At 55.7% G+C, this 16,615-nt stretch overlaps 1 protein-coding gene across 1 annotated transcript; it reads left to right on the plus strand.

Annotated features, from left to right (window-relative positions):
• Positions 1 to 1,307: 1,307 nt before the first annotated feature.
• HRH2 (histamine receptor H2) lies at positions 1,308 to 15,294 on the plus strand. Its single transcript, XM_052772181.1, has 4 exons — positions 1,308 to 1,466; positions 7,279 to 8,800; positions 12,309 to 12,470; positions 14,413 to 15,294. Exons 2-3 carry the CDS (start codon positions 7,698 to 7,700, stop codon positions 12,325 to 12,327), a joined length of 1,122 nt encoding a protein of 373 aa, XP_052628141.1. The 5' UTR covers positions 1,308 to 1,466; positions 7,279 to 7,697; the 3' UTR covers positions 12,328 to 12,470; positions 14,413 to 15,294.
• Positions 15,295 to 16,615: the final 1,321 nt, after the last annotated feature.

A 16,615-nucleotide genomic window follows, 5' to 3' on the forward strand; every position in this document is an offset into this window, starting at 1 on the left:
CCAGCTCCAGCAGATCATAAGCTTATTAAAGATAGATCTGTGCTTTGGTCTGTAGAGATAGACACATAAAAGGCATTTTGGTCTGTGTGCCAGTGCTGCCAGTATCCCCATTTGGCAGAGATGGAGGCTGGGGCGTGCTCTCTGTTCCCAGCACAGGGCGTTCAGGGAGCTCAGCCTGTCTGGGGGAGCAGCAGGATCCGCCTCCTTCCAGCTTGGGGAACCCAGGGCCACATCCAGACTGTAATAAGTCAGTCCCTAGCTATTTGCTTAGGTGGCTCAGAAGTGGCTGGTGGGGACTGAAGCACCTCACTCGCAGTGTATCGCTGCCAGTGCTCCTCTCCCCAGGACCATGTGAAGCCAGGGGTGGGCCGAGGTTTGCTGGAGCTCTGCTGACAGCCCAGGACCTGCTCAGCCAGAGAGGGAGAGCTAAATGTGGAAACAGGTCCTTGCACAGCTGGCCCGGCAGTTGGTATTCACACAGTGCTTTGAAACCCACAGATGAAAGATTTGAGAGACACGAAAGGCTGTCACTGCCTGTTTGTCATTTGGTGTGGTTCATCCCTGCCATCACACATTCAGAGGACAATTTTCAGCAGAGGCAAGTGCAGCCTTGCAGGAAAGATGCCCAGCCCGGAGCATCCCTGCCACTGACCTGGAGCATGTGAAGCCTCTCCCTGCCATGGTGCAGAACCCCCAGCACGTCAGCGTGGGCTCCTCCTGCCGCCTTGAGTTGCACAAGGAGCAAATTTGCACCCCAGCATCGGCTGGGCTCCACTTTCCTCCTCCTGCTTTGCAGCTATGCCCCATTTTTTCCTTATCTGCCCCCAATGCAACCCAAGAGCCTCGATCCTCCCCGTGGCCTCTGAGCCATCTCAGATGGCCCAGCTCCAGGCTCAGGCGTGCTTACTTTCAGGGGGCTCACACCAATTGCAAAGCCAGGTTTGTGCTTGGGGCAAGTGATGGCATCAGGTCTGCCAGCAGCAGGCAAAGTGCGTGCCTGCAGCAGAGACCCACTCTGGAGGGAGGCTTTGCACATAGCAAGCAAGCAGCAAGGGCCCTGAAACCTTAACATTAGCGAGGAAGGTGACGGTAGCACGCAAGGATGCGGCAACAGGAGGCAGCCGGCACCCCACACCCCTCTCTGTGCCTGGCACAGCTCAGTGGAGCCCAATACACCGCGTGCCCGGAGTACGGCTCACTTTCAGCATTTCAAATTTGCCGGATGATAACCTCGGTGTCTGTGTTCACAGCCCTGATCCCACCCACTTGTGGTCTGACTCATGTTGCAGTCACTGCGCTGCCTGGATATTGGTATGAGAGGAAGGAGAGGGAGGCAGCTGCCGCTCGCAGCACGCACCTCTGCCTTCACAAACTGAGCTGCGCACACCAGGGAAAAGTTGGAGGCAACACAGCCACCGAGGGCTCCCACCTGCTCAGGGGCTGTGGGAAAGCAGCACCTTTCCCAGGTAAAGCTTTTGCCTTACTTTTCTTGGTTGTTATGCTTGTAAATCACTTTCTAAGTGAGATCTCGGAGGGCTTTGGTGGGTCCTTGCTGAAGTCAGAGTGTGGTAAGCAACCTGCCATGGGCCACCCAGGTCAGAGCAAGAGGGTGTTGCTCATCAGACCCTTGCACTGTGCCTGGAGCAGAGGCCAATTTGGGGACTTTCGCTGGCTGCTGCCGGTGCGGACCACCGGAGCCAGGAACATCAGGATCAGAGGGAGGACGTGGGTAGAGTGTGCCCAGAGCACAAAGGCAGAGCCCTGCCCAAGCATCTATGAATGTGAGGCATCTCTGCCCAAGCAGCCTCCCCACGAGGTTTGCTGCTAAGCCAACTTCTTGCACTGAGCTATCCAAGCTCTTTCTCTGAGCACCCCAGCCCCGCCATCGAGCCCTCCGTACCCCAGCAGTTGGTGGGTGTCTGCTGGAGCGAGGGGTTACCCCGTCCAGGGACATGGTTGGCTCTGTGGAGCAGGGTACCCCGAGGGCTGGGTACCCCCAAGCTGGGCTGTGGCACTGGCACAGGAGCAGTGGGTGGTCCCCAGGGGTATGCAGTGCCTGCTGTCCCCCAGCCAGAGTAGGTTTCAGCAGGAGGCTGAACCCTGGGACTTCTGCTGGGAACTCATGCAGCTACAAGTACACCCACGAACTCGGCACCTCTGTTTTCAGTTTCACCTTTCCCAGGCACCCTCTGCAGAGCAAACTTTCAAAATGCTGACTGTTTTGCTGGTTTCTGCATACCTTTGGGGGTTTTCTGCTTTCAGGGGACCCAAACTCCCTCTTACCCACAGAGCTCTGCTCACACCAGAGGCAATAATTGCTGCTGTGTATCAGCCAGGGTTCAGGCTGGGATGGGGCAGAAAGAGCACCACACTCCAATGGAGACCAAGGAGCAGGGACAAAAGTGTCTGGAGATGCAGCTGGGCAGGACCTCGGTGTCCCCCCACAGCCCCAGAGGCACAGAGAAGTTGCAAAAGGGGTCTCTAAAACTAAGACTGCAACCATCTGTGTGCACCTGTGAGCTGTGTCTACTCACCTGAATGCAGGCACAGGGCACCTTGTATGGGTGAGCACCCACGAGCAGCACACCCAACAGCCCTGCCCCAGGGAACAGAGGGGACACAAGCGTTTGCAAGGAAGAGATAGAAACAAGGGAGCAAGAGCTCCAGCAATGGGGCTTACTGAGCGCAGGGGCAGAGGCATGCGGGGGGATGCTATGGGGTGCAGCACTGCATGGGATGCGTCGGGAGGAGAAGCAAAGCCCTTCCAGAAAGGCTGCTTATAAACTAGAAACAATCCCACAACCTCACCAAAGCCCTCCACAGGCAGCAGGGCAAGCTAGTTTCTGCACCACTCTCACGTTTGTTCCCTCTCACATTGCCTTCAAGCCCCAACCCTGGCAAATTTGGTCTTGTCCCGTTGTGAGGCAGGCTCATGGCTCTAGCAGTGTATCGAAACAGCCCTTTGCCAGGGTCCCTGCAGCTCCCAGCCCTGCCTGCTCCCCACCAAACTTCAAACATCTTCTTTCAGACCAGAAGAAATCCCCACACTCCTGCCCATCTCACAGACTTGGCTGAAGTAGCTCTCACAGCATCCCCAGATGTTTGATCTCTGGAAGCACTCGAACATAATTTTACAAAAAGCCGTGACACTCTGCTGCAAGCTCTGGAGGGCCAGGGAATTTGCTTTGCTTCTAAGTGACTTCTGCTGGCACTTTGCTCGGAAAAAAGCTAAGGCAGGGGGCAGAGTGACATTTCAGGTCTGCCTGAGAGCAGAGCTGTCCTGTCCCCAGGACAGAGCTAAAATCCTTCATGTGGAGTTTCTCCCGAGCCCCCAACCATCGCTGTCAGTGCCCTTTCAGGTAGCGGTAAACACTTTCCAAAGACAGGCTGCCACGTTCAGGCGCTTGCTGAGTGCTCCTTTCTGCCCATGTATCCTATCCGTTCGTGGTGCCGATGTACCTAGGCTTTTAACAGGTTTTAAACAAACCTATTATGCCAGAAGCACATGAACGGATAGCAGCAAATGTATTACCTACACTGCCAGAGCAGGCGCTGCATCCCATTAGTCTTGCTGCAAAAGTGCACAAAGTGCTGGAATAAACGATGCTGAAGGAAAGGAAGCTGAAAGATGGGGAGGAGGAATAAAAGGGTAAAATGCAACAGAAATTTCCCACGGATAAACCACAGCCCCTTCCCCAGAGGAGATAATTACCATTTTAAATGGGAACACAGTGGATCAAATGTAACATGGGTTGCAACAGAGCAGAAAATACCTATTCAGGCAGGAGAAGGCAGGAATTACTATGAGAATTGTAAGGAGGCTAATGGGGAGATGATAATACATTACAATGGAAGGATCATTAATGCTCCGGAGAAGGCTATTAATAGATTTCCTTAAAGATCAGCCTAGAGATAAATTTTATCTAATGGTTTTCTTTAGTGATCTTGGCTAAGAAAACGAGAGTTTCTCTAAGGAAATGTACTCATGAGAACCTTGGGAGAAGTTTTGAACTGGTCAGGGGATTAAGTACTACAGGAGAAGAACCAGAGGATCCAAAGATCAACAGAAACACAACAGGCTGGCACAATGTCATATGCTTAGGGACTAACAGCAAAAATTGCTATTCTAAACAGCTGAAAACACCATAGGAAAAATATCTGGCTTTTAGGGAATCCCAGGACGACTGCAACAAAACAAATGCAACCTGACACGTCTTCACAGCAGAGCTAGTGTCTATCAGAGCACTAGCACCACTAGAAAAGGCACTAGAAGGATAACCCAGAAAGGATGCCCTACTCTGGTCCCTCACCATCAGGAGGGTGATTTTGAACAAGGAACAGGTCCAGGCTGTCATAATGAGGATAATCAGGTAAACGTAAAAGCTGCCTGTTGAGACAGGGCTGGAAGGGTATCATTTATTCAGGCTATTGCTAGAAAGGCTGCCATGGGAAACAGCTGCTCCGCTCATACATCAAGAAGGAAATGAACTTGATCTGCCAAAATACGACAGGAGCGGAGGACACAGGACCGGCTATTAAAGGTGGCCACAAGTGACCTGGGCAGAAAACCAGGGGCAGATGTGGAGTCCCAGAGGGCCAATGCTCCAGGAGAGAGCCCCAAGCTGGGTGCATTGCCCTGGGAACTTCGCTTTGATGGCAGCGGGCAGACCCCACAGCCCCCCCCATCTACACCAGCCCTCCAGCCTGTTTGTCCTGCAAAGCCATGTCCGGAAGCTATGATCACTTGGGGGAAAGTTTCCATGAGATAATTTGGCCGAGGGATACGGGAAAGTCTCTCTCAGGCTCTCACACAGTTAGGGTTGCAACATCCCACGTCCAAACCGGCAGGCAGCAGGTCCTGCCCCTTCCTGTGGGGGAACAAAGTCCCAAGGGTTTGCGGGCAGCTGAGCCCTGCAGCCCATGTGCGCAGGGTGGCTGCCCGTGCCGGGGCTTTGAGAGCTGCCGAGAGCCCAGCTCTACCTGGGCACCTCTGCAGGGATGGGGACCGCTGCTCCTTCCTTCCACAGCTCAGCCCAGTGGCTCTGTATCTCACTTGGAAATAATTTCTACTCCCTGCCTGAGGGTGGGGAAAAAAAAAAAAAAGTGCTCATTTCTTGCCCTGAGCTAATTAGAAAAAGCAATAAGAAACAAAACTACTTCTGGCCAGGTCTGCAGCACAGGGATGCGCCGGGGGTTGCCCCATGGTGCTGCCTGTACCACGGCAGGTGCCGAGCGTGCCGACGCACCCGGAGCTGGGACCCGCCAGCAGAGCCCGAGCTGAGCTGCGGGAGCTGGTGGCAGGAGCAGGTTGTTGATGTGTGGTGAAGCAGCCACGTAGGAGGCTGCAATCCACCCACAGCGTTTTCTAAGTGTGCTACTCCCCCTATAATTTATCCTGCCATTTCCACATGTTGGGAGCAATGAAAAAACATCCCTTTCACTTGGAAATACCCTTCTCCGGAACAACCTGTTCTTGTCATTGCCATCAGCGGGCAGGCAGCACTCAGCTTGTTCCACACTCCTTTTGTGCGCGAACAAAGAGCTTTCCATGGCAAGAGCCTGCGCTGCAGCAGGAGGTAAGGAACCACTCCGCATGCTGCTGCTGCAGCTGAAAGCGTCGCATCCCTCTCCCGACAGCCTTAATCCCAACACCCAAATTCAGAGGACCCCCTGTCTGGCAATGAGTTTGCTCTGCTCAGCAGACAGCTTCCCATGGGCCGGTTCATCACTTGGCATTCACTTTCAATTCCCTTAGAAGCTGCAGGTATCATCTCTAATCTCACTGGTCCAGTCCCCATCTCTCCACCGTACAGCTCCTGGCAATCAGTGGTTATTTACTCATGCAGTCTCCCCGGTATACTCTCTCCCTGGTATACTCCTTCCCTTGGCCCCCATGCCTTTAACCTTGAATCAAAGGCATAAATAATCTGAACAGTATTTCAGCTGCTCCACATCGTTATCTTGTTCTTGCAGGGCAAGTTCAGCTTTAAAATCTCACCTCTGCCCTCTGCCAAGGCTGGACCTTTTCCTTTCCTGGAGTTTCTTCTGTTTGCTCCATCCCTGCAGCCTGTTGCACCCTGTGGAGAATCAGCTCTACCTTCCTGCACAAGGCTGTGGACAAGGGAGGGCTTCACTGCCACTCCACAGGCTGGGGAGAGCCGGGGGAGCAGGGTCCTGCACCATCCATGGGGACCGGTGCAGCTCCCCCCGACCAGCACATCAGGGAGGACGGGGAGACCCATCACCTCACCCAGGAAGCACATGGAGGGAGACCCCAGCTGCGGCACCATGGGGGGCCCAGCACAGGCAACTGAGCTCCTCAGCCTGCTCCCAGCCCCCTCTCTCTGGTGTCCCTGCAGTGCCTCAGTTTCCCTTTAGGCACCTTCCCAACATGGGTGTTGCTCGCAATCACACAGGAACCAAGGCCCCTTTGAATCTAGTAGCAGCATGGTCCTGGAGACCACTGTAATCAGCAGCTAAAAGCTCTTTTGGAGGTTAGAGGGGTTTGCTGTATTGTTTCTGCCCTTGCAAAATATAGCTTTTTGTTATTTACATCCTGACAGAAAACAGTCATAAAAAGTAATTCTACAAGGGATGTTCTCCACTCTGTGTCCCTGTCCCACAGCAGGAGCAGCTCCATCCAAACTCTCCCTGAAAAACAAACCTGCATGCTACCCTTCAGCTGCTGGGAATGGGACCGATGAAGCTGTCAGAGCCCTTTCCAGCCACCTCCTCCCCAGGACATCACACCACTGACAAATGGGTTCCTTTTTTCTCCCAGGGCCCTGAGCAGAGCAAGCATTTCCCCTCTGGGCTGCAGAAGCCAGTGTGGTTGCTGACAGCAGGGACCAACACGAGGCATGGGTGGCTGCAAAGTGCAGATACAAAGGCAAAGTTTAAGGACACTTACTGTCACAGCTAAGCTTCAGAAATTACGTAGTGCTGATTTTGCTAGATTGCACAAGAACAGCACACAGCTTTCTCAGGAAAACTTTCCTCATATCCTCCCAGTACTCATTTTTATCATAAGCCTGTAGAAATTCAGTGCCTTTAAAATCCCTGCACTTCTCTCAACCCTACATTAGGTGGGCACCCCTGGGGCTGGGAGAGGACAGCTGGCAAGGACATGTGTGCCTGGCTGTGAAGGGACTTTCCAATTCAGGTTTAAGTGGGCTGGAGCATCCAGGGAGGTGCAGACACCCTGTTTCTGGGGGCCTTGAGGGGCAGCTCAAAGGACCTTTGCCCACTGCAGCTCTTGAATTGGTGCTTTCTTTGCAGGTTGTCCTCGGGAGGGGGCAAACTTCTGTCCCTGCTGACCGCTGTCACCAGCCAAATATGCAAAGCACGTGAGACCTCACAGGACCTGTCGCCATGGTCACTCAGAGGAAAAGAGAAGGCAGGAGAGGAAAAGGGAACAGCTGAGACCCACCAGCAGCTGCCGTGGGGGATCGGCTCCAGCACTGAGCTCCCAGATGAAGCCAAGGGGCACAAGCAAGTTGCAGGGCCACATCTTTCCCTAGACCGTGTCATTCCTAGCATACAAGGCTGAACACATGAAGTGTCTCTGCAATGTTCTCCAAGGTCACTGTAGGCCCAAGTTTGCTTTGGAAAGGGCTCTAGGGCTGCCTGTTAGAGGCTCACTCCAAGTAGCTTTGGAGCCAGTTTGAGCAGGACTGCTCCATCCATGCGACTCCACTATGGATCTGTGTTACAACTATACAAGCTCTCAAAAAAGGATGGACTTCCCCCTGCAGCTGCTGGTCGGGTCCTGCCTCACCATCCTCATCGTGATCACTCTGTGTGGTAACATCATCGTCTGCCTGGCCGTCACCCTTGACCGCCGGCTCCGCAGCTTGACAAACTGCTTCATTGTCTCCTTGGCCATCACTGACCTGCTGCTGGGCCTCCTGGTGCTGCCGTTCTCCGCCTTCTACGAACTCACCAAAGAGTGGCCCTTTGGCAGCACTTTGTGCAACATCTACACCAGCCTGGACGTCATGCTGTGCACGGCTTCCATCCTCAACCTCTTCATGATCAGCCTGGACCGCTACTTTGCTGTCACGACCCCACTCCGCTACAGCCAGCTGGTCACTCCCTCCAGGGTGACTGTGGGTTTGGTTGTTATTTGGACCGTTTCACTGATGGTCTCCTTCCTACCCATCCACCTGGGCTGGAACACCAATGGGACAGCAGTCCAAAACACAGTCCCTAACTGCAACAAGGAGTGCACGCTGGAGGTGAACCCTGTGTACGGGCTAGTGGATGCCTTGCTCACCTTCTACATCCCTTTGGTCCTCATGTGCATCACCTACTACCGGATATTCAAGATAGCAAGGGAGCAAGCCAAGAGGATAAACCACACGTGGTGCTGCAGCAGCAACACCCCCATGCCACCCATGGTGAAAGAGCACAAAGCCACCGTGACGCTGGCGGTGGTGTTGGGAGCGTTCATCGTGTGCTGGTTCCCCTATTTCACAGTGTTCACGTACCGGGGGATGTGGGGGGACAGCAGGGTGAAAGGCACACCCATGTCCATTGTCCTCTGGCTGGGCTATGCCAACTCAGCCGTGAACCCCATCCTCTACGGGACACTCAACAGAGATTTCCGGGTGGCATACCAGCACTTGCTGCACTGCTGGAGGACTGGGGGCCCCAGGAGCTCCCACCTGCCTCCCCTCCAGAAGGCCCAGTCCAGGGGCAGGAGGTGCAGGCAGGGCCAAGGCAGGCAGGAGGGCAAACCCCTGAAACTGGAGATGAAGAACGGGAAGGGGATCTTGCTGACCGATGGAGCACTCAAGAGGTAAGAGCCTTCTTACATGAGGGGCTTTGATGGTAGGTCCTTCCCCAGAGAGGAAGACAGAGGTGGGGACACTACATTGTCCATGAACTGCCAATGCCCCAGCAGGAGATCCTTGCCCAGGCAACTCTTGCTCTTTGCAGGCACTCAGAAATTCATCACCACCAGCAGGACCCAGCTCTCATCCCTCCATGCTGGCAGCACAGGTCCAGCTACTCCAGCTTCACATGTGACTAGCCACCCCTGCAATCGCCACCCGTTCACAGGGAACACGAAAGGTCCCTGGCTCTGCTGGGTAATGGGGACAGTGTTGCCATCAGAATTTGCTGTGCAGAACAGGGTGCAGCCATTAGCTGCGGCTGCTCCCAAAAGCCAGCTGTGTCCCGCTCTCCGGTGGCAGGCAGCCAGCAAAGCCTAGGCACACAGCAGAGCTGCGCGGGACTCGGGAAAGGTGACCGCCTGTCACAGGGTGGGCAACAGGGTGTTAGCCCTGGGGCACAGAGTCAGGCAACCTGCAGTCAGGCTGCGAGTCCCTGCAGGAGCCGAGATCTGGGTCCCCATCTCCCTGCAGAACAGCTCAGCAGTTTCCCTTTCTAGCCGAGCCACGCACCCTCAGCATTTCGGCTGTCAGTTTGCATCAGCAGCGAATTCAGCCAACAGCAAGTTCCATTCCCATCTCTGGAAAGGAGCAAGAATAGCCAAAATTAGGTTGGCAAATATTTTTAGAAATACAAATAACCATGTAAAGTTAGAGCCAAAAATTCCCTCAGTGTCACCCCAAACATGTCATGGGGGTCAGTCCTCAGAGGGGTGTGGGTGCAGCAAGGGAGAAGGATGGGTGCAAGCCAGGCAAGCTCTGTGCTAGGCTGTGGCACCAGTCCCCTCCTTGGGCAGCCACATCCCCACAGGGCTGGGCCACCCACACACTGCCTTGCTCAGAGGCATTTGCCCACCTGAGCGTAAGGAGAACAGAGAACCATGCTGTCTGCCACTGTGCAAACTGCTGCTCCCAAGACTTTAATCTAACTTCTAGGTAGTGCCTGATAAGCAGCCCAGAAACTTTCCATCCATAGATAAGGAGTCCTTCGACTCCCCGTTCCCAGCGTGCCAGCAAAGAAGCCGCGTTCCTGCTCTCCTGCGGCACGTGCCCTTGATCCCGTCCCAGAAACACAGTCTCAAGGCACCGAAAGGAGAAGGTAGGGAGGTGAACCAAAGGGCAGAGCCATCCGAAAGGCTGAGCTGGCATCGTGCCTCTCCTGGGGCTCAGATCTGACTTTACCCAAGGCAGAGGGGCAGCTTGGGGCAGGGGAGTCTGCCCCAGGAGACACAGAGGGATAGGTAAGTGCAAACAAATACAAGAACGCAGCTCCTGGGGCTGCCTTTTCAGTCCAAGGAACTAATAAAGAGTGCAAAGGTATAGCATTTGCTGAACATAGTTGCAGGTTGTATATAAAAACATAAGGAGATCATGTGCCTGGCATGGTAGAGATGCTTCTGCAAACATAGAGACAAAGAGCGAGCTGTGCTGTTTTACTCACACAGAAGTGCAGCTCCTGGGCAAATCAGGAACTCATGCATCAGGACTCTGCAGCTGGCTGGGGAGAGCTGGCGGCAGGGAACAGGCCAGTGGGACTTTCCTATACAGGCAAGAGGGAGAAGAAAAATGTCAATGATGTCTCAAAGTACCGCCTTACCACAAAGGGAGAATAATGAGATGGAGGGAAAGAAAAGGGGAACAAAAGTGGGTTTCTGTTCCCCAGGCAGAGGTCAGTCACTGTCTTCCTGGCTTCCCCCCCCTCAGCTTTCCTGGGTAGACAAGGTCATTCCCCTGGTTCCCCAGAGGGCCTGATCCTGATACAGGAGTTGTATCCAAAGCCCTGGGGTCAGCAGTAGCCAGGTGACCTCTGTCCCCAAACCCTCAGCATGTGGGTGCCTGGTGCCAGCAGGGCTGGGCAAAAGCCCCAGCGCAGGGACCAGGCACGTGGCTCCAGACTGTCCTCACCCCTGTGGGGTGAAGCTCCCCCACCGCTAAAATCAACCCCAATGATTCTCCCAGCTGGATTTGCTCCCAAGGGTGCAGGAGGTTGGAGTGAGGAGGGCAAGTGGCAACCAGTGCCACAACAGTGCAGATACACAGGAACCGTGGGGAGCAAAAGAGGAAGCCTTGAGCACAGGGATGTTTCTTGACCTTTCTAAATCCAGATATCTCCTTCCCATCCTACACAGCACCACCACTGTGGTTTCTACTCGTGATCAGATAAGAGTTGCTCAAGCACCAAATGATCAGTTACAGCTTTTACTTTCTCTACTTCTCTTCTTAGCCTGCTCACTTGCACAGAAATGATGCACCAAGGATCGTGTGGGGTGCCTTCCAACCCTTTTTTCCATAGTCAGATATGTAAACATCTGCCGTTGGCAGATGATCTAGTTCAACTAATACCACAGAAGACATGTGGGCACAGGATTTACCTGTACACCAAAGCCTGGCAGCCAATTTCACCCCAAGCACAAACCGAGCTGGTTCCTCTCCCCACTTTCCTTTTGCGTAGTCTTCCCAGTCATCTGCCCCATCTACATTAACAGAAAAAGACCAATATGAATCACTCCACGAACTCCTAACCACCCAAATAAGAAGGACCAGAGCTCAGAAGAGCTCTACTCAGAGCAGCTCCATGGAGTCATTCAGGGAAAAGCACAACTGGCAGTATTTTGAACCGTTGCCCTTAATAACAATGTTCTTTCCTGTCAAGAGGCATAGAGAAAAGACCAGCAAACAAGAATGGGAATACTGGAGAACTGCAGCCAGTCTCAGGGGAGTCAGGAGCAGGGACAGGAAGCCAGAGTCATCTCTGCTTTGGAAGTCAAAAGGCCACAGGAGCACTGCAGCCATTAAAGGGCTGGAGGCATTTCCATGGATGAGGACCTGGTAGGGTGGAGAGCGCAGGGCCAAGCAGGGATGCAAGGGAAGACAGATGCTTCTGTCTCCCTACTAGGCACCAGAGAGGCAAGGCAACTCCAACTCACTTCACACAAAACCAGTATAGGAAAACACTACTTGCATGCACAGCACCTGGTGGACCTCAGGAACCTGCTTCACTGCAGTGGGACAGGACTCTGAAGAGGAGTGTGCCAAGTACCAGGCACGGCTGTAGGTCATGAGACCAGTCCCTGCGGTCCAGAGAGATTAAAAGCCTGAGAGAAGGAGCATTCAGCACTAACAGGGAGGTATCAGGCAGAAAACACCGGACCTGAGCAAGAGGCTCTGGATCACCCTCTTGCACACATCAGCTGTGCTCAAGGCAGCTTGGGGCAGGACTGTGGCCACAATCTGTAGGCAGAGAGAAGCCAGTTCCCACAGGAAAAGATCACTGTCCCAGTCACAACATACCTGCTCTGGCTGCCGGCCTCAGGGGGCAGACGCCAGGCAGGCGTTCGACCAGGCACTGACTGACTGATCTCTTCTTTTTCTCTCTTTTCTTTCTGTGTTCATGTGCAATTTAACCCTTTCCAGCACTGGAGCTTTCCCATGAGTCTCAGCCAGCCCGCTGCCCTAGGACCCAGGACTCCCAGCCTTCAGCTCCTGGCTGCCCTCTTCCAAAATACTGTGAGGCTGAAAGGACAACACTCAATTTTCCTCAGGGAGAAACTCAATGGCAGAGGTGAGGGCTGCAGGGTGAGTACAGAGCCAGGGTTGCTGGGTGCAAGTGAGGGCAGGGGGCAGCTCTCCCTGCTGTGGCACCTGCTGCATTTTCCCCAGTCCAGCCATGTCCTCCCAGTGGTACTTGGTGCAGAGGGTGATATCATCAGAGATGCATCCTCACTCCTCTCTCCATTTGCTCTCCAAAACCAGCCCAAAGCCCAGGGCTGTGCACCCCCCAGCTGCCCTGGAGGTCTGGGTTTACACAACTACCCTGCGATCCTGTGGAAGAAGCCTACGTCCTGCCTGCCCTCCACATGCTGCAGAGGCAGCTGCATTCAGACCGTGGATTTCCAGCACGCTTCATTTTCATGCAAGCCTACATCAGCTCCACATAAATTGCCAGCAGCTTTCGCAGGGGTGCTGGCAGGGCTCCCAGGGTGAGGGGCTGATGGTACACCGGGCATTGCTGCTCTCTCTCAATGATGCTGGGCTAGAGGACATAGCTGCCATGCACAGGGATGCTTCTCAGCTCCAGAGAGCCACTTTGTGCAGCCCTTCTCAGGAAGGGCCAGGCAAGGTCACCCTGACCTCCACATGCTCTCTTTCCAATGCTGCATGCTGATAACCTGGGCTCTCCTGTATTGACTGTGCCCTGGGGGCAGAAAATAGAGTCACCCACGTGCTGGAAGCTAGGTACACTTGTCCCTGCTGTACACTGAGCACTGCTAACCTTAGCCAAGGTCATGGCAACAGCGAGAGCCAGTGCTGCCTGCCCACACGTGCTGCTGGGAAGGAGCTGGGCCTGCTGCAGGAGAGTGCACGGCCCCCTGCCCTGGGGCACAGCATCAGCCTGCACCTCTCAGAGGGACTACCTGTAAATCACCCTGGAAATGCCATTGCCCATCATCAGAGACCAGAGGAGAACCAGAGGCTTGGAGAGCAAGGTGGCAGGGCAGGGCAGCAAGGTCCCCATGACCCCATCAAGCCCCACTGGTCTGCAAGTCCCTCAACGTGACACACCAAGGCACAAGCATCGCTCAGTGAGGAGGTGGCAGTGCAGAGGCTGCTCCCCAGGGTGGCATTGCCACAGCCTCCAGCACTGTCCCATGGGAAGGAGCAGCATGAAACCCCAAGCCTGGAGGGCACAACAGCTCACAGTGAACCTCCCTAGGGCAGGGGAGGTGCTCATCCCCCAGCAGTGCAGCCACAAGGCAGAGTCATCCCTGCTGCTGTCATTACCCAACACCAGGGGTGGAGGGGACTCCAGTTCCAGCTCTTCTGCTTCATGCTTTCCCTCTGTGTGTTGCACATATGTTCCAAAACGCATTTAGTTTCGGTGAGGTAAAAGCAAAATACCAGCCATCCCCTGAAAGACTGCTAATCTAATAAGCAGAATGAAGAAAAGTTGGTATGGGGGAGAGGTTTGCAGGAGATCTGAGGTCCTGGTGTAGCCACAGATTTCCTCTCTGCACCACGGGGGTGGGGACAGGAAATGTCACCTCGCATGGGGCACCCACCCGAAAGAGTCCCTGATCTGAAAGAGTCCCCAATCCACGTGCAGTGGCAGGGAGAGGGGCCATGGGAGAAGGACCACCCAGGAACAGAGCACTGCTGACCCCAGGACAACTACTTTTATCAAGCTGTTTGCAAAGGCAACACCCCCACCACTGCTGGCTGGCCCAAGTGGATGGGAAGAGCAGGCAGAGAAAGCCACAAAGCAAAGTGATGTTACTCAGAGGGATGGGGGATGATGAGTCCTGGGGTGACGTAAGCCTGCTCAGCTCTGCCCAAACGTCAGCACTCAGCATAGGGCCGTGCTGTGCTGAAAGCATCCTCACAGCATCGCACCACAGTCCCTTCCCAGCACAGCGGGTACTTAATGCAGCATCCCTTATGCTGGGGAGCAGGAAAGGGGGGGGGGACGACCTATCTGCACCCTGCAAAGCTGTTGAACCCCCTCTCTGTTCCCCTACAGGATCCCTGCTCTGGCACACGGCATTTGCTCCATCCCCAAACACTGCTGGAGAGGCCTTCGCCTGCCCAAGTTTCTTCCCAGGAGGGTGGTGTGTTTGAAAAGCCCTTGGAGGAGCTGCAGAAGAGCCTCTCCCCTGCCCCGTCGGGGCCGTGACACCTCCAGCGTCGAGCCCTGCACCAGCAGGCAGTGGTGCCTGAGGAGCTGGGTTGGGAGTCAGTGTGTGCCCCCAACAGGGCCGGGATGGGGGTGCCCTCCCCAGGTCCACGGCACTGGGTCAGGCTGAGAGGGCGCAGGGCGGGCAGAAAAGGGTCAAGGTCTTAGTGCCAGGCAGGTGAGCCTAGGATGGAGAAGGGGAGCACAGGCACTACACTCCCTGGTACCCTGTCCATGTATCCACCCCTTGGAGGGGGCAGGGTCCTGATAGAGGCAGGGGTGACATGGCAGGAGGGCTAGACACAGCGGATGTCAGCAGCCACGAGTGCCAGATGTCCATGCACAGGACACCCAGTTCAGCATCCATGCCAGGGCAAGACTACCTCCCACACTGAGGCGGTTTTGGCATCATCGGGGCTGTCCCTGCTCTCCATGTCTGCTTCATACCCCCTGTCCCAGCCCCACTGCAAGAAGGGGAGAAGCCCTGGAGCCTGCTGGGCCATGGGGAGATGCTAAGCAGCTGGGGTTTGTACCCAGGCTCTGCCCTCCCCAGCAGCTCAACACTAAGACTGCCGAAACAGGATGTTTCTGCACTGAGCCTGTGCAGAAGTCATCACTGGTATAAAAAAAATCTATTTAACACAGAGGGAAAATGAGAAGATTGATTTATTTGGGTGTGCTCTGTCCTGGGAAGAGCCTCCCTGTCCCGCTATACCCTGCTGTCCCTTTCCCATCCCTCTGCTAGAACAAAGCCTGGACACACACAGCACAAGCCCCCAGGACACGGGTTGCAGTCGCCCAGGGCAGGGCTGGCATCCCCCCCAGAGAGCACCTTGCCCTGTGGGACCAGCTAGACAGTCCCCCCCAGTCCGTGAACTGGTGGGAAGAAGGGGGCAGCAGGCAGCGGTGACCAGGTAGGACAGGAACAAACAAGGATCCCTTGCTGTGCTCTGGGGCAAGAGTTTTCCTCCTGGAACAAGCCTGACCCATATCATCCCCAGGCACAGCGTGCTCATCCTGCACCCCACAGCATCCCCAGGGCACAACGGAGGACAGGCAGACCCCTGTTGGCAGGACCCCCCCAGGAAGGGAGGGTGCTGAGCCCCCGGGCTAGCTGGTTTCGTGTGTGCCAGGGCTCTGCCCCGGGAGGGGGAACGGGCAAGGGCAGAGCTCTGTCTCGGGTGCCCCTGCAGCTACTCCGGGACACTCCTGCCCCAAGCTTCGGGGGGGCGGGGGGTGTCTCCCGGCGGGTGGCGGTACCTGGAAGGCTCTCCCTACACGGGGCCAGGCCGGGGGGCCTGACACCCACCCGGCGAGTGTCAGGACGCGGGGGAGCAGGGGACACCCGGACTCGCACCGCCCGGAGCGCTGCTGCCGCTCTGCCGGGCGCCGCGCCCGCGCCCCCCCACCACCCCCAAACCCGGAGCGGGGGCCGGCGCGGCGGCAGCGCAGGCTCGGAGCTCCCCCTGCTTGCTGCCGGGGACAGACCTGCCCGCCCGGCCCCTCGCTCCCGGCCACACCGCCGGGCTTCACCCACGAACACGCCGGGCTTCACCCACGAACACGCCGGGCTCGGTGCCTCGAAACACCCACGGCTCGGGCAGGGCTCCCTCCCCTCCGACCCGGCACACCGGACCCCGCTCCGCTCCCCCAACCCCCCTGCCACCCCCAGAGCAACCACAGCCTTTAGCTTCAGCACCTACCGCTTGCACCTCTGTGAATTTGGCCCTTCCACTCGTAATTAGCGGTTGCAAAGAGCAAATGGCTTCCAGAGAGCACAGAAGGCCGAGGCGGGGGGTTGCAGCCCCAGTGCCCCACAGCACCTAGTCTGGGCAGCGCTGAGCCCCGCCAAAGCATCAGTGAGCAGCGAGGTGATGCCCTGGCAGGCCATGTCCCCTCTGCGGTCCTCCCTCATGTGGCCTGGAGACAGGGAGCTACAAGACCCCTGGGGTGAACACCCCACAGCAGAAGGAGAAATTACCTCATCAGCACCTTCCTTTGCAAAGAGGCAGGAAAGGAGTCCCCGCAGCCAAGCGTGCAGAGGACTCAT

Source organism: Harpia harpyja, chromosome 20, assembly GCF_026419915.1.
Source record: "Harpia harpyja isolate bHarHar1 chromosome 20, bHarHar1 primary haplotype, whole genome shotgun sequence".
NCBI classification, from domain to species: domain Eukaryota; kingdom Metazoa; phylum Chordata; class Aves; order Accipitriformes; family Accipitridae; genus Harpia; species Harpia harpyja.

Excerpts from the sequence above, each read along its gene's own strand:
- HRH2 (XM_052772181.1), top strand. The coding sequence starts at position 7,698 with ATGGATCTGTGTTACAACTATACAAGCTCTCAAAAAAGGATGGACTTC.